The sequence below is a fragment of the Hylobates moloch genome, unplaced genomic scaffold (genome assembly GCF_009828535.3).
Source record: "Hylobates moloch isolate HMO894 unplaced genomic scaffold, HMol_V3 SCAFFOLD_11, whole genome shotgun sequence".
Taxonomy (NCBI): domain Eukaryota; kingdom Metazoa; phylum Chordata; class Mammalia; order Primates; family Hylobatidae; genus Hylobates; species Hylobates moloch.
This window is the reverse complement of record NW_026652286.1, coordinates 93,110,750-93,128,664: the sequence shown is the minus strand read 5'-3', so window position 1 is coordinate 93,128,664 and position 17,915 is coordinate 93,110,750. Positions and strand designations below refer to the sequence as shown.

Genomic DNA, 17,915 nt, shown 5'->3' with positions numbered 1-17,915 from the left:
AGAGACTCAGAATCTCAGAACCTACCCCTGGACCTACCAAACTAGAATGTGCATTTTAACAAGTTCCCCAGTGATTCGTATACACATCTGGGTCGTAGTTCTTAACCTTGATAGCATGGTAGAATCACTTGAGAGCTATTTAAAATCCTAATACCCAGGCCACACTCCGAAAAAAGTAAATCAGAATCTCTGTGTAGATATCAATCATTTCAAAAGCTCCCTGGGTGATTCCAATGTGCAACCAAAGTTGAGAACCCCAGCTCTAGCAATACTCAATTAAAATCAGTGTAAGATGAATTGGAGAAGGCCTGTTACACATGCGTTAGGATAGACCGGATAACAGGTAATGATAGTCTGGAGAAGTAAAACATGGAAGATTCCACCTCACTGAATGGAGAGTATGCAGAGCTCAACCTCTTCCCCCATTTGTTTTTGTTGCAGTATTTTTTTTTTTTTCTAGTATCTGAATCTGGACTTTCTTCTTGCTGCCATCATTTCTTACAAAAGTAGAGTACTAAAGCCTTCAGGAGTCTAAAGGCTGAGGGGGTAAGGGAAAAGGGAAGGAGCCAGTTCTTCCTAAAATATTGGGCCTTTATCCTAGGGTGACTGGGATTCTAGGTTCAAGCTTCATGACCTGGGATTAAATTTTTGTTGATGTATCTATCTTTGGCCACAATCCCTGTTCCACCAAATCAGATCCTTGTCACCGGTAGCATCCCCCAGAAATTCCGGGCTGTTAAGGAGAGCAGGGGACAGGAAGCTCTCCACCAATTTAATAGCAATGAGAATAATAATCACAATAATAACAAATAACACCTATATTGCCCTTATTAATGTACCAGGCATTGTTCTAAGCACTACATATATATATATACACACACACATATATACATATATACACATATGTACATATATATACACATATGTACATATATACACATATATACATATATACACATATATACATATATACACATATATATACACATATATACACATATATATACACATATATACATATATATACACACATATATATATACACACACACACTCACTTAATCCTCACAAACAATTCTATGGGATGGGACCTATTGTTATCTCCATTTTACAGGTGAGAAACTGAGTCATGGAGCAGTCAAGGCTTTCCCAAGATGACACGGTTAGTAGGAGGCAGAGTAGGATACAAACCCAGGCAATATGACTCTGGAGATCATGCCTGTATGGCAGATGCACCTGACAGCGGTAACTTAAGTACACCCTGAGAATGACCCTGTGTGGCAGATGCACCTGAATGTGTGTCTAGTGTTCCAAGCGTGGCCAACCCAGAGATTCATTCCTTACGTATGAGGAACATCTGAGCCCCTGGCCCAGCCCTTGGAACATGGGCCATACAGGGGGCTGAGGCCCTTTGTTTTGGGTTGAATGAAGGTTGCCAGGTGGAGGTTGTTAGTGGGAGGGTGTTAGATGAAAGTGCTATATAAACTGCATGCTTTCTGCGGGCAGTGGTGGTTCTCCTGTCCAGCCTGTTGCCACTGGATCCCTCTTATGTAAGTTCCCCTCAACAAATCCTATGTCGCATTTGTTGGCTCTTGTTCTCTGGCCTCTTGAATCTGGTGCTATCCCTCCTGAAGTCAACAGGGGTCTGGCATGACAGTGCCCTTAACCACTGAGATATGCTGCCTCCACTTACCTAAAAATTCCTGCAGGTTTGCACTGTATTCTCCTGTATTCACAACTCCTATCTCAGTGAAGGGCGTTAAAAGTTTACAGGGAAAAAAAGTGAATTTTATATTTAAAAAACATAACTGCCTGTTATGTGCTAGTCACAATGTTAGCCACAGGGATACAGAAAAAAAAAAGCCTCAACTGCAAGGAAGTCCCCCCACAGAAGGAAGAGGCAGAAGAGTCAGCAAGTGAGCTATGGTGGGGCCACTCAGAGCACACGAGGAGCCCTGGCAACCTGGGAGCTCCGGCCAGGGTTCCTGCTTTGAGTCCTGGAGTTAATAAACTCAGTCTCTGAGTCAGACCAAAAGTCCTTACTTTGTCTTAGGAGCGCAGAGCTGGGCCCACCTGTTTTGAGTCAACTAAACATCAGAGTATGAAATACAGTTTGGCCGGGCGTGGTGGCTCATGCCTGTAATCCCAGCACTTTTGGAGGCCGAGGCGGGCGGATCACGCAGTCAGGAGATTGAGACCATCATGGCTAAAATGGTGAAATCCCGTCTCTACTAAAAAAAATAGAAAAAATTAGGTGGGTGTGGTGGCGGGCACCTGTAGTCCCAGCTACTCAGGAGGCTGAGGCAGGAGAATGGCGTGAACCCGGGAGGCGGAGCTTGTGGTGAGCTGAGATTGAGCCACTGCACTCCAGCCTGGGCGACAGAGCGAGACTCCATGTCAAAAAAAAAAAAAAAAAAAAATTACAATTTGAAATGTAGCAGCAACAATCTTTTTTTTTTTTTTCCTCCCTTGGCAATGACTGGTGGTCGCCCTTAGATTCTCTTGTCCCTAATTAGATGCTGAGGCGGCGAATCAAGCTTCAGTTAAACTTCCCTGGAATTACAGATTTTACAGAATCATGCAGACATGAAAGGTGACCTTGCTCACTTTCAGGTTTGATTCTGTTCAGCAATGTCCAAGTTAGTTGGCAAGGAAAGCTACTGGAGTCTGAACAGGCTACAGTTCTGTTTATTTCTTTCATAAAAAAATCATGGGCAAATGGATGAAAATCCAAGTTCTGGACAATGCAGAGGATCAGCTTTTAGCGCTCACCTAAGTAGGATGTCAAGGTAGCCAGGACTTCTGTAGAAAAGGGTCAGCTCTAGCATCCATGAGCATACAGGGAGGAATGCACGCATGCATGTGTATGTGTGCAGAGATATGCACAGATGGGCTCATGGGTGGTGGAGTAGTCCCCTTAATTACTTAAAGTACTGCCAAAGGCTCCTCTTGCTGTCTCTTTGCTACGTACCTGGCCCCTTTTAACTAGATATTTTCTTGAGAAAGTAAACATTACCATTAGGCCTTCTCCCACTTCATGACGTGAAATAGGAATTTTTAAAGCCCCATTCAAACATCAGGGAGCGGTTAACTCTTGATTATTAATATTTAGGTTTCGCATGTGGATATCATTATTTGCAAGAAGTGTTTAATCCCAATTTTAGTTTTTCCCCATCAGCCATTACATTTTTGAAGGGACTCTCTTTCCCACAGGTCAGTGTTTACCTCAGCAATGGTAACTATTTATTATTTATTTTATTTTTTGAGATGGAGTCTCGCTCTGTCGCCCGGGCCGGAGTGCAGTGGCACAATCTTGGCTCACTGCAAGCTCCAACGGTAACTATTTAAATTTGTGTTAATCTAAGAAAAACCACAAGAATAGGTTTGCTGCCTTTCAACCTCCTCACCAAAAGTCACAATGCATTCTGAAGCCATATATATATATATGAGACAAATATGTATATTTGAGACAGGGTCTCACTCTGTTGTTCAGGCTGGAGTGCAGCGGCTGATCATGGCTCACTGCAGCCGTGACTTCCTGGGCTCAATAAATCCTCGCATCTCAGGCTCTTCAGTAGCTGGGACTACAGGAATACACCACCAAGCCCGGCTAATATGTGGTTATTAAATTATCCTCTGCCTTAACTATTTATTGCTTTATGTTGTGAGTAATGAATAACTGCCGTTCAGGGTATCTGAGACATGAGACATTAGCCTCAGTCCCCACCCCTTAAGTGTTCAAATGACTTCACCTTAAACATTCACCATCCTCCCACTTACAATATCTCTGGCCTACTCTGCCTTCAAGGTAGTTATGTTACAGAGAGTAACAACTCTGAATTCTTCAGGGCCCTGTAATAACATATGTCATCTTTAGCATCAGTTTGGGGAGTAATACACTTAATGTCCCAATTTGAAACATTTTCTGCCATCCCATTTCATTATATGCACTCACATGCCCCCCACAACAACAAAAAGGCACAGAACAAGAATCTAAACCTCTTCTTATCAACAGTGGAATACTTTTCATAATCACTATACACATTTATTTAGGAACAGTGAGATTCCTTTGAATCTCAACAGTTTCCCAGATAGGTAGTCTTTTTTTTTTTTTTTTTTTAAGTTACCATTTCTGGAATGGCTTCATGTTACATCTCTACAAACTGGCCCACAAAAAAGGAGACTCTAGAGATAATGTTCCCAAAGAAGTCAACAAAGATTCCCAGGCCAGGCCAGGCGCAGTGGCTCACACCTGTAATCCCAGCACTTTGGGAGGCCGAGGTGGGTGGATCAGGAGGTCAGGAGTTCAAGACCAGCCTGACCAACATGGTGAAACCCCATCTCTACTAAAAATACAAAAATTAGCCGGGCTAATTTTTGGTGGTGGGCGCCTGTAATCCCGCTACTCGAGAGGCTGAGGCAGGAGAATCGCTTGAACCCAGGTGGCAGAGCATGCAGTGAGCCAAGATCACGCCACTGCACTCCAGCCTGGGCTGGAGTGAGACTGTCTCAAAAAAAAAAAAAAAAAAAAGAGAAAAAGAAAAAGAAAAAAAATACTCCCCCGACAAATTGTAAGTAACATTTTTTTTCATTCTTTGGTATTTCCCCCCCCTTTTTTTAAAGAAGATAAAATATTACAGAGACATTTTCAAAAATCACACCTGAGTTAAACATTTTGCTGGAAAATTCCACATTAAGGAGTTAAGAACATAATGCAAAAAATGGGAAAGGGCTCTATACAGGTACTTTGCCACCATCATTGTTGTGTGTTTGCTCTTGGGTTCTTCTTTTTCTGCTGCCAGGAGAAAGGAGAGGGGACAGAATAAAGAGAAACACAGGGAGGAAGGGAAAGAACAGGCACTCCTGAGCCCTAGGCAGATGTGGACAGACAGAAGGGCACCAGTGGGCGGAGCAACAAGCCCAGGGCACCCACCAAGGGCAGCTCTTTTACACCTTCTGCAAAAAGGAGGGGACCTGGAGGGCACAATAATGAATGGATTTGGTTGTAGAAAAGGGGGTGAGGTTAAAAAGAAAATGAGGTGAGATGAAGATTCTGTCAGAAAACTTAGCTGTACAGAGAAAACATCAAGGCTTTGGTGGAGATATCAGATTCAAATCTTTTCACAGATTTTGGGATCAGTTCGGGGGTTGTGGCCAAGTTCAGAGTCAAAACTATTATCTCCCCTTCTGGTGTTTGGCACCCCAGCCAAATGGCTATCCCCAGAAGCCCACAGATGAGTTGGAGAATAACAGCAAGAAGTCTTTTCTCTGAAAGACTATTGCCACAGTGAAGCTGGCTAAAATATTTGGAACTAGAAGGCAAGGGCATAGGCAAGGAAGGTGAAAACGGTAGGCTCCTAGGAGGGGCTGTATATTTCAAGAGCGTTAGGAGTCTGCACTTGGTTCAATCACAGTTTGGATCTCCGGAGGCCCTTGCTCCTGAAGAAGACAAGAGTCTGGGTTCATTGGTAGTGGAGATTTTCTTCCACTCTTCGGAAGGCAACCTGTCTGTATATAGAAGGCATGATTCCCTTCCTTCCAGGGGGAATACGGGGCCAGGTGGAGTAGGAGAAACTTTTTGGTCTCAGTGGAGGTAGGTGGGATGATTCCATCGGTACCAAGATCTGGAAGAAAGAAAGAAGTCAATCCTAAAGCTAGGAATGTGATGGCGTAAGATGGGAATGGGGAGTGACTGCTAGCAGGTACAGGGGTTTTTGGGGGGAGGAGTAATAAAAACGTACTGGAATTAGATAATGCTGATGGTCGCATAACCTTGTGAATATACTAAAAACCACTGAACTGTACACTTTAAAATAGTGAATTTTATGGTATATGAATTATACCTCAAAACAATTTTTTAAAGCTAGTAATATATATTATATGGTCCTCTTTCTCTCTCTCAGTAAGGGTAGGTGAGGAGCTCCAGCGTTTCGGGCTATGCAACAATTGGCCAGTAAGAGCTGGCTGCCTTGCTGAGCTGCCTGGATTTGGACAGCTGGGTTCATCTTTTCTGACAAACTCAGGTCTGTAACCTACACATCTCTGTTTTGATCTGAATCAGGGCAGAATCTCTCTTTCATAAGCCATCAGCTCTGAAAATACTTTTTAGAGTAGATTCTTTGCTTCATGAACTGAAGCCCAGGAGGCTGCCTGCCCCACTGCATCCCAGGTGGGAGTGGGAGACAGGAATTGGCACCACTTCCCTCTCTCCCTGTGTCAGCCACGCTTGAAGCCCAGGGTTTTCTTTGTGCCTAAGCTCTAGGCTCACATCAGAACCTCCTGAAAACCGGGTCCCTCGCATGAAGCCCAGCAAAGGACCTGGCTCTTTCTGACATGAGTATTTGGAAATTTCCACCCTCAAAGTAAGGATGGAAATTTTGGCTTTGTTGACATCAGCTCCTTGCCAGGATGGCTCACTGACTGAAGCTTCTTTTTAAAATCTCTACTCCCTAGGGATAAAGTCCAGTCTGGCTGTCACTCTGTCCTCTCTCTGCCACCCTGTTCCTCTTTTCCAACCCTATCTATGACAAGCTTTCTCTCCCAAGGCATAGGTCCAGCTTCTCGCATGCCCCTTGGCCCTGCTGGGATGTCTCTGCACCCTCCCCTTCACCTTACCCTGAAGAGTTAAAACTGGAGGCGGAGTTCACTGCTGCTTTGGAGTTATTTTGAGATGCAGTGGGGCTGCTGGCGTGGAGTCCTGAGCCAGGAGATGAAGGCCTGCTGTTGTTCCCAGGGGAACAGGATGACGTTACTGAGGATGAGGAGAGGCAAAAACAAGGGGAAAATAATGCTGCTGGATCCCAGGACATCAGGACGTAGCCCTTCAGACACAAATTTCCTGGTGGATCCCCAAATGGACCGCACCCTCTCCCTACCCACACCCACCTGACTACCTCCTGCCTCATTAGCGTCAACTTCTGCCCACACCCAGAGGGGCTCTCATCACAAATGCTCTCTGCAGCTCAGGCCCTGGAGAGTGGTGTGGCTGGTTCTGCAAGTCTAAGACTTGCCAAATCCAAGGACAGATGCCAAAATCATCCTACTCTAGGACACACCCTAGGCTGGGCACATGCAGCCCCAGACCAAGAGGCAGGAGGAAAAATGAACAAGAAGGAAGAGAGGAGGAAAGAAAAGCAAGTGCATAGGGGAGAAAGAGAAGTTGAGGGCATGATGAAAGATTGCCAGCTGCTCTAGTTCTCCAGTCTCCACAAAGAAAAGGCGCATGATTTTCTAGAAACTAGAGTAATGAACTGAGCTGGGCATGGTGGCTCCTGCCTGTAAGCCCAACACTTTTGGGAGGCAGAGGCAGGAGAGCTGATTAAGCCCAGGAATTCAAGACCAACCTGGGCAAACGGCGAAACCCAGTCTCTACAAAAAATACAAAAATTAGCCAGGTGTGATGACATGCACCTGTAGTCTCAGCTACTCAGGAGGCTGAGGTGGGAGGATCACTTGAGCCTGGGAGGTCGAGGCCACAGTGAGCCATGATTGCATCACCACATTGCCTGGGCAACAGAGCAAGACCCTGTCTCAAAAAACAAAACAAAACAAAAACAAAAAGAACAATGAACTGGGAGTGAGGGGACCTGAGCCCTGTCTTGGTCCCCGGCCATCCACTTAGCAGCTCTGTGGCCTGTGCTGATTTGTTTCACTTTCCTGAAACTCACTTTCATCCTCTGTGAAATGGCAGATTTGTATTTGGATTAACTCTTGTGTTTGTGTTTCCCAAACTGTGTTCTATGGATAGGGTGACATATATTTTACCATCCAAACTAAGACCCTAAGACACTTTGAAAAGTAGAAGGGGCCAAGTGTGGTGGCTCACGCCTGTAATCCCAGCACTTTGGGAGGCTGAGGCGGGCAGATCACTTGAGGTCAGGAGTTCAAGACCAGCCTGACCAACATGGAGAAACCCTGTCTCTACAAAAAATACAAAAAATTAGCTGAGCGTGGTGGCACACTCCTGTAATCCCAGTTACTCGGGAGGCTAAGGCAGGAGAATTGCTTGAACCAGGGAGGCAGAGGTTGTGGTGAGCTGAGATTGCGCCATTGCACACTAGCCTGGGCAACAAGAGTGAAACTCTGTCACAAAAAAAAAAAAGGATTAAAAAAAAAAAGAAAAGTGGAAGGAAGTGCTATTGATAATTATGTCAGGACATGAAGCAGACACTGGAACTGTCCCGGCCACCCTTGGGCATGTGATCATACTGTCTAGTTCTTTGAAATAATTGGGTGCTTTTTGAGGAATAGAGTGTTACTTTGGGAAGCTTCGCCTTCCTTGGGCCTTCCATACAGTTCATTTTGGAATGTTATGCACCTGAGTGCTTAGAAGTGCTGCAGTTAAAACAAAACAAAACAATACGCTTGTTTAAACTGCTTACTCAGCATTTTCCGGACTTACTTGATCACAGAACCCTTTTTTCCCAACACAGATTTTAATAACCTTTGAAATGCATTTAGGGAAGCCTGACTTAGGTAGATACCTTTCAGTTCTAATATCCCATTTTTTAAACGAATTCTGGTGTTATTCAGAAATCTCATTTTAAAGCTCACCTGTTCCAGGCATGGTACTGTGGACAGGAGGGACAGAAAGGGGGCCCAGAGACCCTGAGGGAGATACCTGAAAAACAACAGAAGCTTATAAATGTCCATTTCTGCTCCCTTCTCCAACTTCAGGTCATTCTCCAAAGACGGTAGGCCCCAGACTCTACAGAGACCAGGGCTTGTCTTCCTTGGTGATTTCCTAGCCTACATGCCATCCTCCTTTCTATAGGAAGGCCTCTGGACCACATACTGGCATCCAGAACCAGGTCCAGTCTGCTCCGGAAGTTCCCTGGTGTTGACACCAGGCCCCTCCAGCCCCTGACAATGTGTATTGCCTGATAAGGTTTCTTTGACACTGCCAAGCCAAAGGCTGCCTTGCCTGAGAGCCCTGGAGGTGAGTGAGACAAGCCTCTTGGGCCCTGCTGTGGCAGATACTGCAGGTTGCCTGCCATTTTCTGGTCTCCATTCCTTTTTCCCTAAAAGAACCCTGCTTTTGCTGAGGACAGCAGGGTTGCTCAGCCTAGCAGCCTCTCGAGGGCTTTCCCACTCTGATGGATGAATGGAGCATGGACCCTCCAGAGGTAACTGGAGGCACTGAACTCTGGTTTCTGAAGCTTTTTATTTTGCCCTGGGGACCTCATAGCATCATCAGCTCTGAGATTAGAAAGGGACCTGGGATAATTTTGTTTACCCTCCCATGCAATTCAGGAACCTCCCCCTCACTGTTACTATCCTAGAACAACCTAGAACAAGATGTAATAGAAAGAATAGACTTTGGACCCCAACAGGTCTGGGAGTAAGACAGCGCCACCACTATCTGTGTGACTTTGGGCAAGTTATCTAACCCTACTGAGATTTGGTTTTCTCATCTGTAAAATAGCAGCAATATTTCCATTATATATTTTAATTAAGTCATAATGAGATAATATCTGTAAAGCTTACAACCCAACAGCTGGCAAGGAGTGTCAGCTTGTTAAATGCTAGTTCTCTCCCTTTCTGGAAGAAGCAGCTGTCAACTGCTGTATATTTATAGATGTTATTCGACTCTTCTTTTGGGCTAAAATCTGTGTATTTTCACTGCCCCTTATTCTTCTCATGCTAACAGGGGAAGCTCTGACCAGGTGTTTGCAAAGGCTATTGAAAGGTAGTTCTGCTCTCCCCAGTTTGGAAGATCCCACCCTAACAGGATGCAGCATGTACTTATTTCCTCATTAATCAGAAATGGTTTTCCTGTTTTCATTTACTTTTCCTTATACAATGAGCCTCCTCAGTAGGCTGGGGGCCTGTGAAGGGTGGAGACGGGCACAGGTTGGGAGGGGCGGCAGAGTGGTTAAGAGATGTTATCAATAATCTCCCTACCTCTTCTCCTCCTCCCTCCCCACTGTCACACCCAAGACATGTGTTGTTGTTGTTGTTGTTGTTGTTGTTGTTGTTGTTGTTGTTGTTGGTTTGAGATGGAGTCTCGCTCTGTCACCCAGGCTGGAGTGCAATGGCACGATCATGGTTCACTGCAACCTCTGCCTCCTGGATTCAAGCGATTCTTCTGTCTCAATCTCCGGAGTAGCTGGGATTACAGGCACCCGCCACCATGCCCAGCTAATTTTTGTATTTTTAGTAGAGACAGGGTTTTGCCATGTTGGCCAGGCTGGTCTCGAACTCCTAACCTCAGGTGATCCACCCACCTTGGCCTCCCAAATTGCTGGGATTACAGGCGTGAGCCACCATGCCTGGCTTTGTTGTTGTTTTTAAATAAGTGATAGTGTATTTGGTTATTGTGGCCAGCTTGTTTCCTTCTGGAGACAGGCTAGGCATATGCGAACAGACATATACATGGTTCCCCCCTTTTTATTTTCTAGATATATTGTAGCATTCTGCCCACACTGATCTGCACCATTTTGCCTTTCCACCTGCTAATCATTTTATTCCAGAAGCAAAAGAAACTATGTCCTAGTCCCAAGGGACTGTCTTAATGAGACCCAAAGATAGGATCAGAAAATTTTCTCTCTCCTTTTCCTTCATGACATCACAAGTGTTAGTGTAACTATTTATTTAATGTCCTTCACAGCCACTAGGCTGTAGACTTCATGAGGGCAGGGTAACGCCTGTGTGGTTCACTGCTGCACCCCCAGCGCTTTCTACGGTGCCTGGAACGTTGCAGGTGCTCAGTAAATATGTGTTGAATGAAAGCTGATGAGGAACGGGGCCCCTGCATGGCTCCTCTAGGCCCCCTCCATTTCTCATCATGTTGATGTCCTGGGTTGGCATTGAACCAAAGGGAGAATCTACTACTTCCCATCTGCTCTAAACAAAGCCCAATCTTTAAAGATTCCAAAGTTCCTATGACATGACCCAAGTTTCTTAACAAGGCCTATGATTCCCAACATAATCCAGCCCGTCTACCATTCCAGCCTCCTCATTCACACCCTCACTCCCTGGTTTCCAGCCCGTTCTGGCCTTCTGTGCTTCTTTCCTCCTACCCCACTCCACCGTCAACCTTAGAACCTTTGTACATGCTATTTCCTCTACCTAGAATATTCTTCCCTGCCCTCACTCCTCCCTGCCCCCCCAACTCAGACACTTTCCTTATTAATATCAATGGTGACATTCATTCTTCTGGTGTCAGTTTAAACATCATTCCTCAGAGAAGCTCCTGATACCCTGGACTAGGTTAGGCACCTCAAATACCTGTACCTCTTCTCTGAAGCCTTCATCGCAAATAGCATTTGTTTAGTATCTGTTTTCCTGCTACACTGTAAGCAGGGGTCATGCGTGCTGTGCTGTTCACCACTGGAGCCCAGTACCAAACATATAGTAGGTGCTCAGTGAATGCTTAAGAAAGAAATAATGAATGAATATCATGTTGCCTCCAACTTAACATGTTCAATGATCCCTTAGAGGGTTTAGGGTACTTCAGCATCCATGGCCCATTATGATCCCACACTCATCAGCCCCTATAATTTTAATCCTGAACCCTTTGCTCCAGCCAGACTGAAATGCTTGCGATTCCCCAAATGCATCATGTTGTTTTATAATTCCATGACTTCAGGCTGGGCGCGGTGGCTCACACCTGTAATCCTAGCACTTTGGGAAGCCAAGGTGGGCAGATCACCTGAAGTCAGGAGTTTGAGACCAGCCTGGCCAACATGGTGAAACCCCATCTCTACTAAACATACAAAATTAGCCAGGCGTGATGATGGGTGCCTGTAATCCCAGCTACTCAGGAGGCTGAGGCAGGAGAATTACTTGAACCTAGAAGGTGGAGGTTGCAGTGAGCCTAGGTCGCACCATTGCACTCCAGCCTGGGCAAAAAGAGCAAAACTCTGTCTCAAAAAAATAAAAATAATAAAAATAAATAAAAAATTTAAAAAATTCCATGCCTTCTCACAGGCTATTCCTTCTGCCTTGTACACTAACTACTCTTGCTAATTACTATTCTGTTCTCCAAACAAATTAGATATTCACCCTCCCGGGCCCCATTCTGATTTGGGTGTCTTTCCTCTTGGTTCCCGTGGCACTCCTATGGGGCTCATTCCTGCCCAACACTCCTCACATCTGCGTGGTTGTAGTTTCTTGCCTTTTCTGGTCCCTCCTTCTCAGTTTCTTCCCTGATCCTCTTCCTTTGCCCATCTTGCAGAAGCTGGTGGCATGGCCTTTGCCCATCTTGCAGAAGCTGGTGGCATGGCCTTTGCCCATCTTGCAGAAGCTGGGGGCATGGCCTTTGCCCATCTTGCAGAAGCTGGGGGCATGGCCTTTGCTCTTTGCTTCCTCTACATAAACTCCGTAGGCGAGTTCCTCCTCACCCAGGATTTCAACCACCACCTGCACCCTTGTGACTCCCTAGTCCATGTCTCCATTCCAGCCTTCCAGTCTCACCCCCGGACTCATAATCTCAAGTGCCCAAGGACATTCCCACGTGGGTGTCCTGCAGGCCTCGCTGTACATCATGATGACATAAGAACTGAAATCATCACTTCTTCCCACTCCCAAGCCATGTCCTCCTGCTTTGCTTGTTCCGTAAATGGCAATACCATCTGCCCAGTCAGCCCAGCCTGAATGCCAGGAGTCATTGCAGAGGATTCCCTTTTCTTCATCTCTCTCCCTGCCCCAATCCAGCTTTCCATTCATTAACCAAGACCTTCTAATGATTTCTTGAATCCCTCCCACTCTGTCATTCCTACCTTGTGGGGTTGCTTTGCCCTCAGTCTTTCTCTACTGGATACCTGCAGTCCCATCCTAACTGGCCTCCCTGCAACCCATCTTGGGCCTCTCAAGCCATCCTTTATCCTGAAGTCAGAGTGATCATTCAAAAAAGAGAAAATGATCATGCCAATATCCTAGGAAAATCCTTCAATGATTCCCCCAAACCTTCAGTTCCTTAGCATTGTGTACAATCCCTGCACAGTCTGGCTTCTGCTGATCTGTCCAGCCTCATCTTTCAACACTCCTCCTCATGGAACCACTTGCAGTTCTACGAGCGTGCCACACTCTCCCTGCCTCATTCCACAGCCCTCCTACTTTCCCCTGGGAGAGCTCCACCCACATTTATTTGCCTCTCATTCCTCTTCTTCCTTTAGACTCAGCTCAGGTATTAATTATCTCCTTGGGGAAGCCTGTCCTAACCACCAGCTCCCAAGGCTGGTTAGCTGCTGCTCCTAAGTTCTCCTGGAGAAATGATCATGCTCTTTTCCATTCGTTTATTTACCTGCTCCTCTGCTAGGCAGTGAGGTCCTCTGGGACAGGGAACAAACAGTATTTATCTTTGTATCCCCAGCACTTGGCATAATATATAGAAGGTATTCGGTAGCTGGTTGGTGAAAGAATCAACAATGGTGTAGTTTTTGGGAAACAGCCGTGTCCCACCCTGATAAGGCTGCATTTCACCCATCTTACAGTGCTGAAAGACTGAAGGGCAACATCATTCTCCCCAACTCCCTTAACCTTCAACCACCACCATCCCCAGAGAAGAACCTTCCCACCCCCACCCTCCAGGTACCATTTCTCCCTGCATGGAGAAGGTATTTCCTGCCCCCTAAACTTCATTGTCTGCCTAGAACTTCAAATTGTTTCCAGCCCCGGCTTCTCCCTTGAACTCCAGAGTCACAGATGTAACTCCTTCATACTTACTCCTGGATGCCTTGTAGGTATGTTCAACTTAATATGATGAGCCCCAAATTCTTAGCTTTTTTCCTCAAACTTGCTCTTCCTGCAGTTTTCATCATCTCAAAAAAATGGCAGTGCTTTCCAACGCATTGCTCAGGCCAAAACCCTTCAGTCATCTTTGCTTCCTTTCTTGTATTCTATATCTGAGCACATCATGCTGCTCCACCATCAAAGTCTAGCCAGAATGCAACCACTTCTCCTCACCTCCATGGCTACCCCACCCTGGGCCAAGCCTCCATCACACAGCCTGACCATTGTCATTCTCCTAGCTGGTCTCCTGCTTCCACACAGATTATTCCCCACATAGCAGCCTGTGTCAGCCCGCTCAGCTTTCTCTGGCTAGAGCTCTCCAATGGCTTCTCATTTTACCCAAACTGAAAGCCAGGGGCCTTTCAATGGCCTCCAAGACCTTCGGCGCTCTGCTTCCTGTTTCTTCTCTGACTTCCTCTCCTACTTCTGGTCCCTTTTCTCATTCTGTCCCCAGCCACACTGGTTGCCTTGCTGTTTCCTAAGCATACTGGATCTTTTCACTTGCTAGGCCCTCTGCCTAGAACATTCATTCCCCCAGATATCCACATATTTCATTCCCTGACAACTCTAGGTCCCTGTTCACACACCCTTATCAGGGAGGTCCTCTCTGACCTCCCTATTGAAAGAGCATCTCCCCGCTATCCCCTTCTATTCCCTCGCCCTTCTTTATACTGTATTCTAAACAGCATCTCTTTGCCTATTTATTTACTGGATGCTCCCCTCTTCCCTGCAGCCACCACCTTCCCCTCCAAGCATCATGGCCCTCCAGTGCTTGGCAGACAGCTTGGTTCCTGGCCACTCACCAGCCGGGAATTATAGACAGGCGGTTTGATGGGTGTGGCCACAGGGCAGTTGATTCGCTTCTCCTTTTGACGTCGGTTGCAGAACCAGACCCTCACCACCTCCTTCTCCATGGACAACTGCTCTGCAATCATGGAGATCTCCTCCGAGCTGGGTTTTGGGTTCTATAGGGACCAAAAGGACAGAGTATGGTCAAGAGAAGGGAATCAGGGGCAGGGAACAGAGGTCCCAAAGAAACAGGATACAACTATACATGGATCAAAAGCTTTAGAGTCAGACCTAGAATGAAATACTGGCTTTTTCACTTACTATGTGTCCTTAGGGAAGTTTCTTAACCTCTCTGAGCCTGTCTTATCATCTATGAAATGAGAATAATCACGCCCACCACATAGGATTATTGTGGGAATTAAATGAGAAAATGCGTGTAAACTGTCAAGCAGAGGGCCTGATACAAAGTAGGGTTTCCATAGATGTAGGCTGCCTTTCCTTCATTCATGAGTTCGGAGGAGAGGAGTCCATGGATGAGTTATATGGGGCAGGTAGAGTCCCCAGAGCTGCTGTTCCCTTCTGTGTTCTTCCTTGTAACCTGATGTCCTTCTCCCTTGTCATTTCTTTCTTTTTGGGGGGGCGGAGATGGAGTCTCGCTCCGTTGCCCAGGCTGGAGTGCAGTGGCGTGATCTCCGCTCACTGCAATCTCCGCCTCCCAGGTTCAAGAAATTCTCTCTGCTTCAGCCTCCTGAGTAGCTGGGATTACAGGCATACACCACCACGCCCAGCTAATTTCTGTATTTTAAGTAGAGATGGGGTTTCACCATGTTGGCCAGGCTGGTCTTGAACTCCTGACCTCAGGTGATCCACCTGCCTTGGCCTCCCAAAGTGCTGGGATTACAGGCATGAGTCACCATGCTTGGCCTGCCTTGTCATTTCTTCCTGTCCTCCTGCCTCAAAGCAGGAAATGAGAAAGCTAAAACATGTAGACCCATCAGGACTGTGGCACAGCGATATATGCTATACGGGTGCCACTATCTTGTTCTGATCCCTCGCACCTGGTCTTTAGCCCCGGCCACTTTCCCCCACTCCTACACCCTCCCTTAACCTTGCCACCCTAGGAAGCTTAAAAAGAAGGAAAAGCCAGTTTTTGTCATTCTGCTAGCTGGATATGGGCACCAAACCTTTGAGCCAAATGTACGAGGAATCTGCCAGAGGGGCAGCTGTCCTGGAGGCCTGGGGCCTTTGGAGACACGTGGTACCCATGGCGGCTCTGGAGGCTGGGATCTGAGGGAGCCCGGCTAGAGGCTGGCTAGGCCACATCTGTTTCTCCCTCTTCTCTTCCCCAGCCCGCACGGGGCTCACAGCTTCCAGCTTCCACATACTGGCTCAAAAATATGCTTTTGCTAAAAGTTCCAAAAAATGTAGGTGTATAACATGATCACAAGTATTTAAATGTGCACAGAAAAGAAGGAGTAGAAGGAAATGAGGTCAGATGGCATTTGGCGATGGGTGTTTTTTTTCTTTCTACTTCCCTGTACTTTCCAAATTGTTCAATAAGCATTTATTACATGCATAATTTGAAAAATACAAAATGTACTGCATAGAAAATAGAGAACTTATATACAATCCCCTGGCTTTGCTCCCTTTACCTCAACTGGATACGGACATACGCTGGGTTCTGGGACCCTATAGCCCGTTCTTTAAATCTCCCAGTGAGAGAAACAAAGGGCCCTAAATAGATGTCAGGGCAAGAAGGGTCAGTGGAGGAGGAGGTTCCTGGAACCTGAGATGGAGGGCAGCTTTGCACTCCAATACCTGGGCACCTGGAGTGGGATAGTGTGTTTTCTGATTGTGTCCCAGAGCAGGTGTGAGGTGCGGAGGGGCTGGTGCCAAGGGGCCTGTGCCGTGTCTGCCCTTCCTACCTGTGTGGGGTAGCCCACCCATGCCCACCCGAAGGTGCTGCTCACATCTTGAAACCTCTTCTCCAGAGTCAGGCGGATGTTGGTCTCAATGCTGGTCCGTTTCTTTCTCTTCCTACCAAATACTTCACTGAGGCTGGGGTAGGAGCTGGGCGTGCTCACTGAGGGGTCTGACGGAGAGGACTCTGCGGGGACACGAAGGAGCAGAGGAAACTCAGAGAAGGGGACGAGCGGCCGGTGCCGTCATGGATTTGAGGTCCACCAACCCTTCCCGATGGGCTCTGCAACGGCATTTTCAGGAGCAATCTCCTCCCCTAGCAGGGAGCCCAGAACAGACCAAGAATCCTATTTCTTTTCATTGCTCAGGGCAAAGGCCCTCCATGGCCCTCCATGGCCTTCTGTGGCCCCCACAGCAGTGTCTCCAGTGTTTGGGGTCACAGATGAGGATGCTCATGCATCGGTGACACACGCAGGTGTAAGTGGGCACTGGCAGGGCTCCTACGAGTAACGCTCGTGAGGCTGCTGTTTACAGATATGCCTGGATGTGAATACTGAGCAAAATGTGAAATGAGATTTGCAGCCAAAAAGCAATGGCACTTGGTGACTGTTGGTGTTGGAGGCATTTGCCTGCCAGTGCAAATGTTTGAGCTAAGGCTGTAGGGGCCATAGAAGGGATATCCCTGAGGAAGGATTCAGGCATCTGATGGAGACTAGAAATGGTCACAGGGCCCTTCCCCAGAGATTCGAAGACCTTCGGATCATTTTGCTCATTTCAGTGCAGGCTGTCTAAGGGACAGCCTGTAGGGGGAGCTTCCTGCCCCCTCCCATGCTTGTGTGTGGAAGCCCTTCCTTGGGAGTAACAGCCCTGGCTGGCTGCCTCACCCTTTCCTCCCTCTCCAATGTAACCACAAATCCATGTGAATCTACTGAATAGAGCCCAGCCCTGGAGACTGGCTCACTCCCTCTCTCTGCCTAGGCCGGCAGTTCTCAACCAGGGGGGACTCTGCATCACCACCACTCCCCCTGGGATGTTCGGCAATGTCTGGACAGATTCTTGGCTGTTTCATCTGGGGGTGGATGCTACTGGCAACTAGTAGGTAGGGACCAGGGATGCTCAAAACATCCTGCAATGCATAGGCCAGTCCCTGGCAACAAGAATGACCTGGCCCAGGATGTCTATAGTGCCAAGGTTGAGAAGCCCCATCCTATATGCTATTCCCTGCTGCCAAACGTGTGGTCCCTTGGCTTACACCCTTCATCTCCTGGGATGCCTCCCGGCCACCACCCCTCCCTGAGTCCTCCTGCAAACCCCACTCCTGCTGTCAGGCTTTCCTGAGCAGCCTGGGTTGCAGTAAGTCCCTGTCTGCTAAAAACCTACTCAAGAACTAGCCAGGGAAAGACCCTGTGTCGTGCCTGTGGTCTCCCCATCCCAGTGAGACCCTAGAGGCACCACTGCCCTGTATCCCTGACC

At 47.1% G+C, this 17,915-nt stretch overlaps 1 protein-coding gene across 1 annotated transcript in view; it reads right to left on the bottom strand.

Moving 5' to 3' along the window:
* Window positions 1-4,019: 4,019 nt before the first annotated feature.
* The window catches only part of POU2F3 (POU class 2 homeobox 3), an 81,530-nt gene continuing 67,634 nt past the window's right edge, over window positions 4,020-17,915 (bottom strand). The window contains exons 9-13 of the mRNA XM_032167713.2: window positions 16,493-16,629; window positions 14,537-14,698; window positions 8,553-8,619; window positions 6,615-6,750; window positions 4,020-5,623 (exon numbers count right to left, since the gene is read on the bottom strand). Of these exons, the coding sequence (XP_032023604.1) occupies window positions 5,584-5,623; window positions 6,615-6,750; window positions 8,553-8,619; window positions 14,537-14,698; window positions 16,493-16,629 (542 nt within the window). The 3' untranslated portion in view covers window positions 4,020-5,583. The remainder of the gene's footprint in view (window positions 5,624-6,614; window positions 6,751-8,552; window positions 8,620-14,536; window positions 14,699-16,492; window positions 16,630-17,915) is intronic.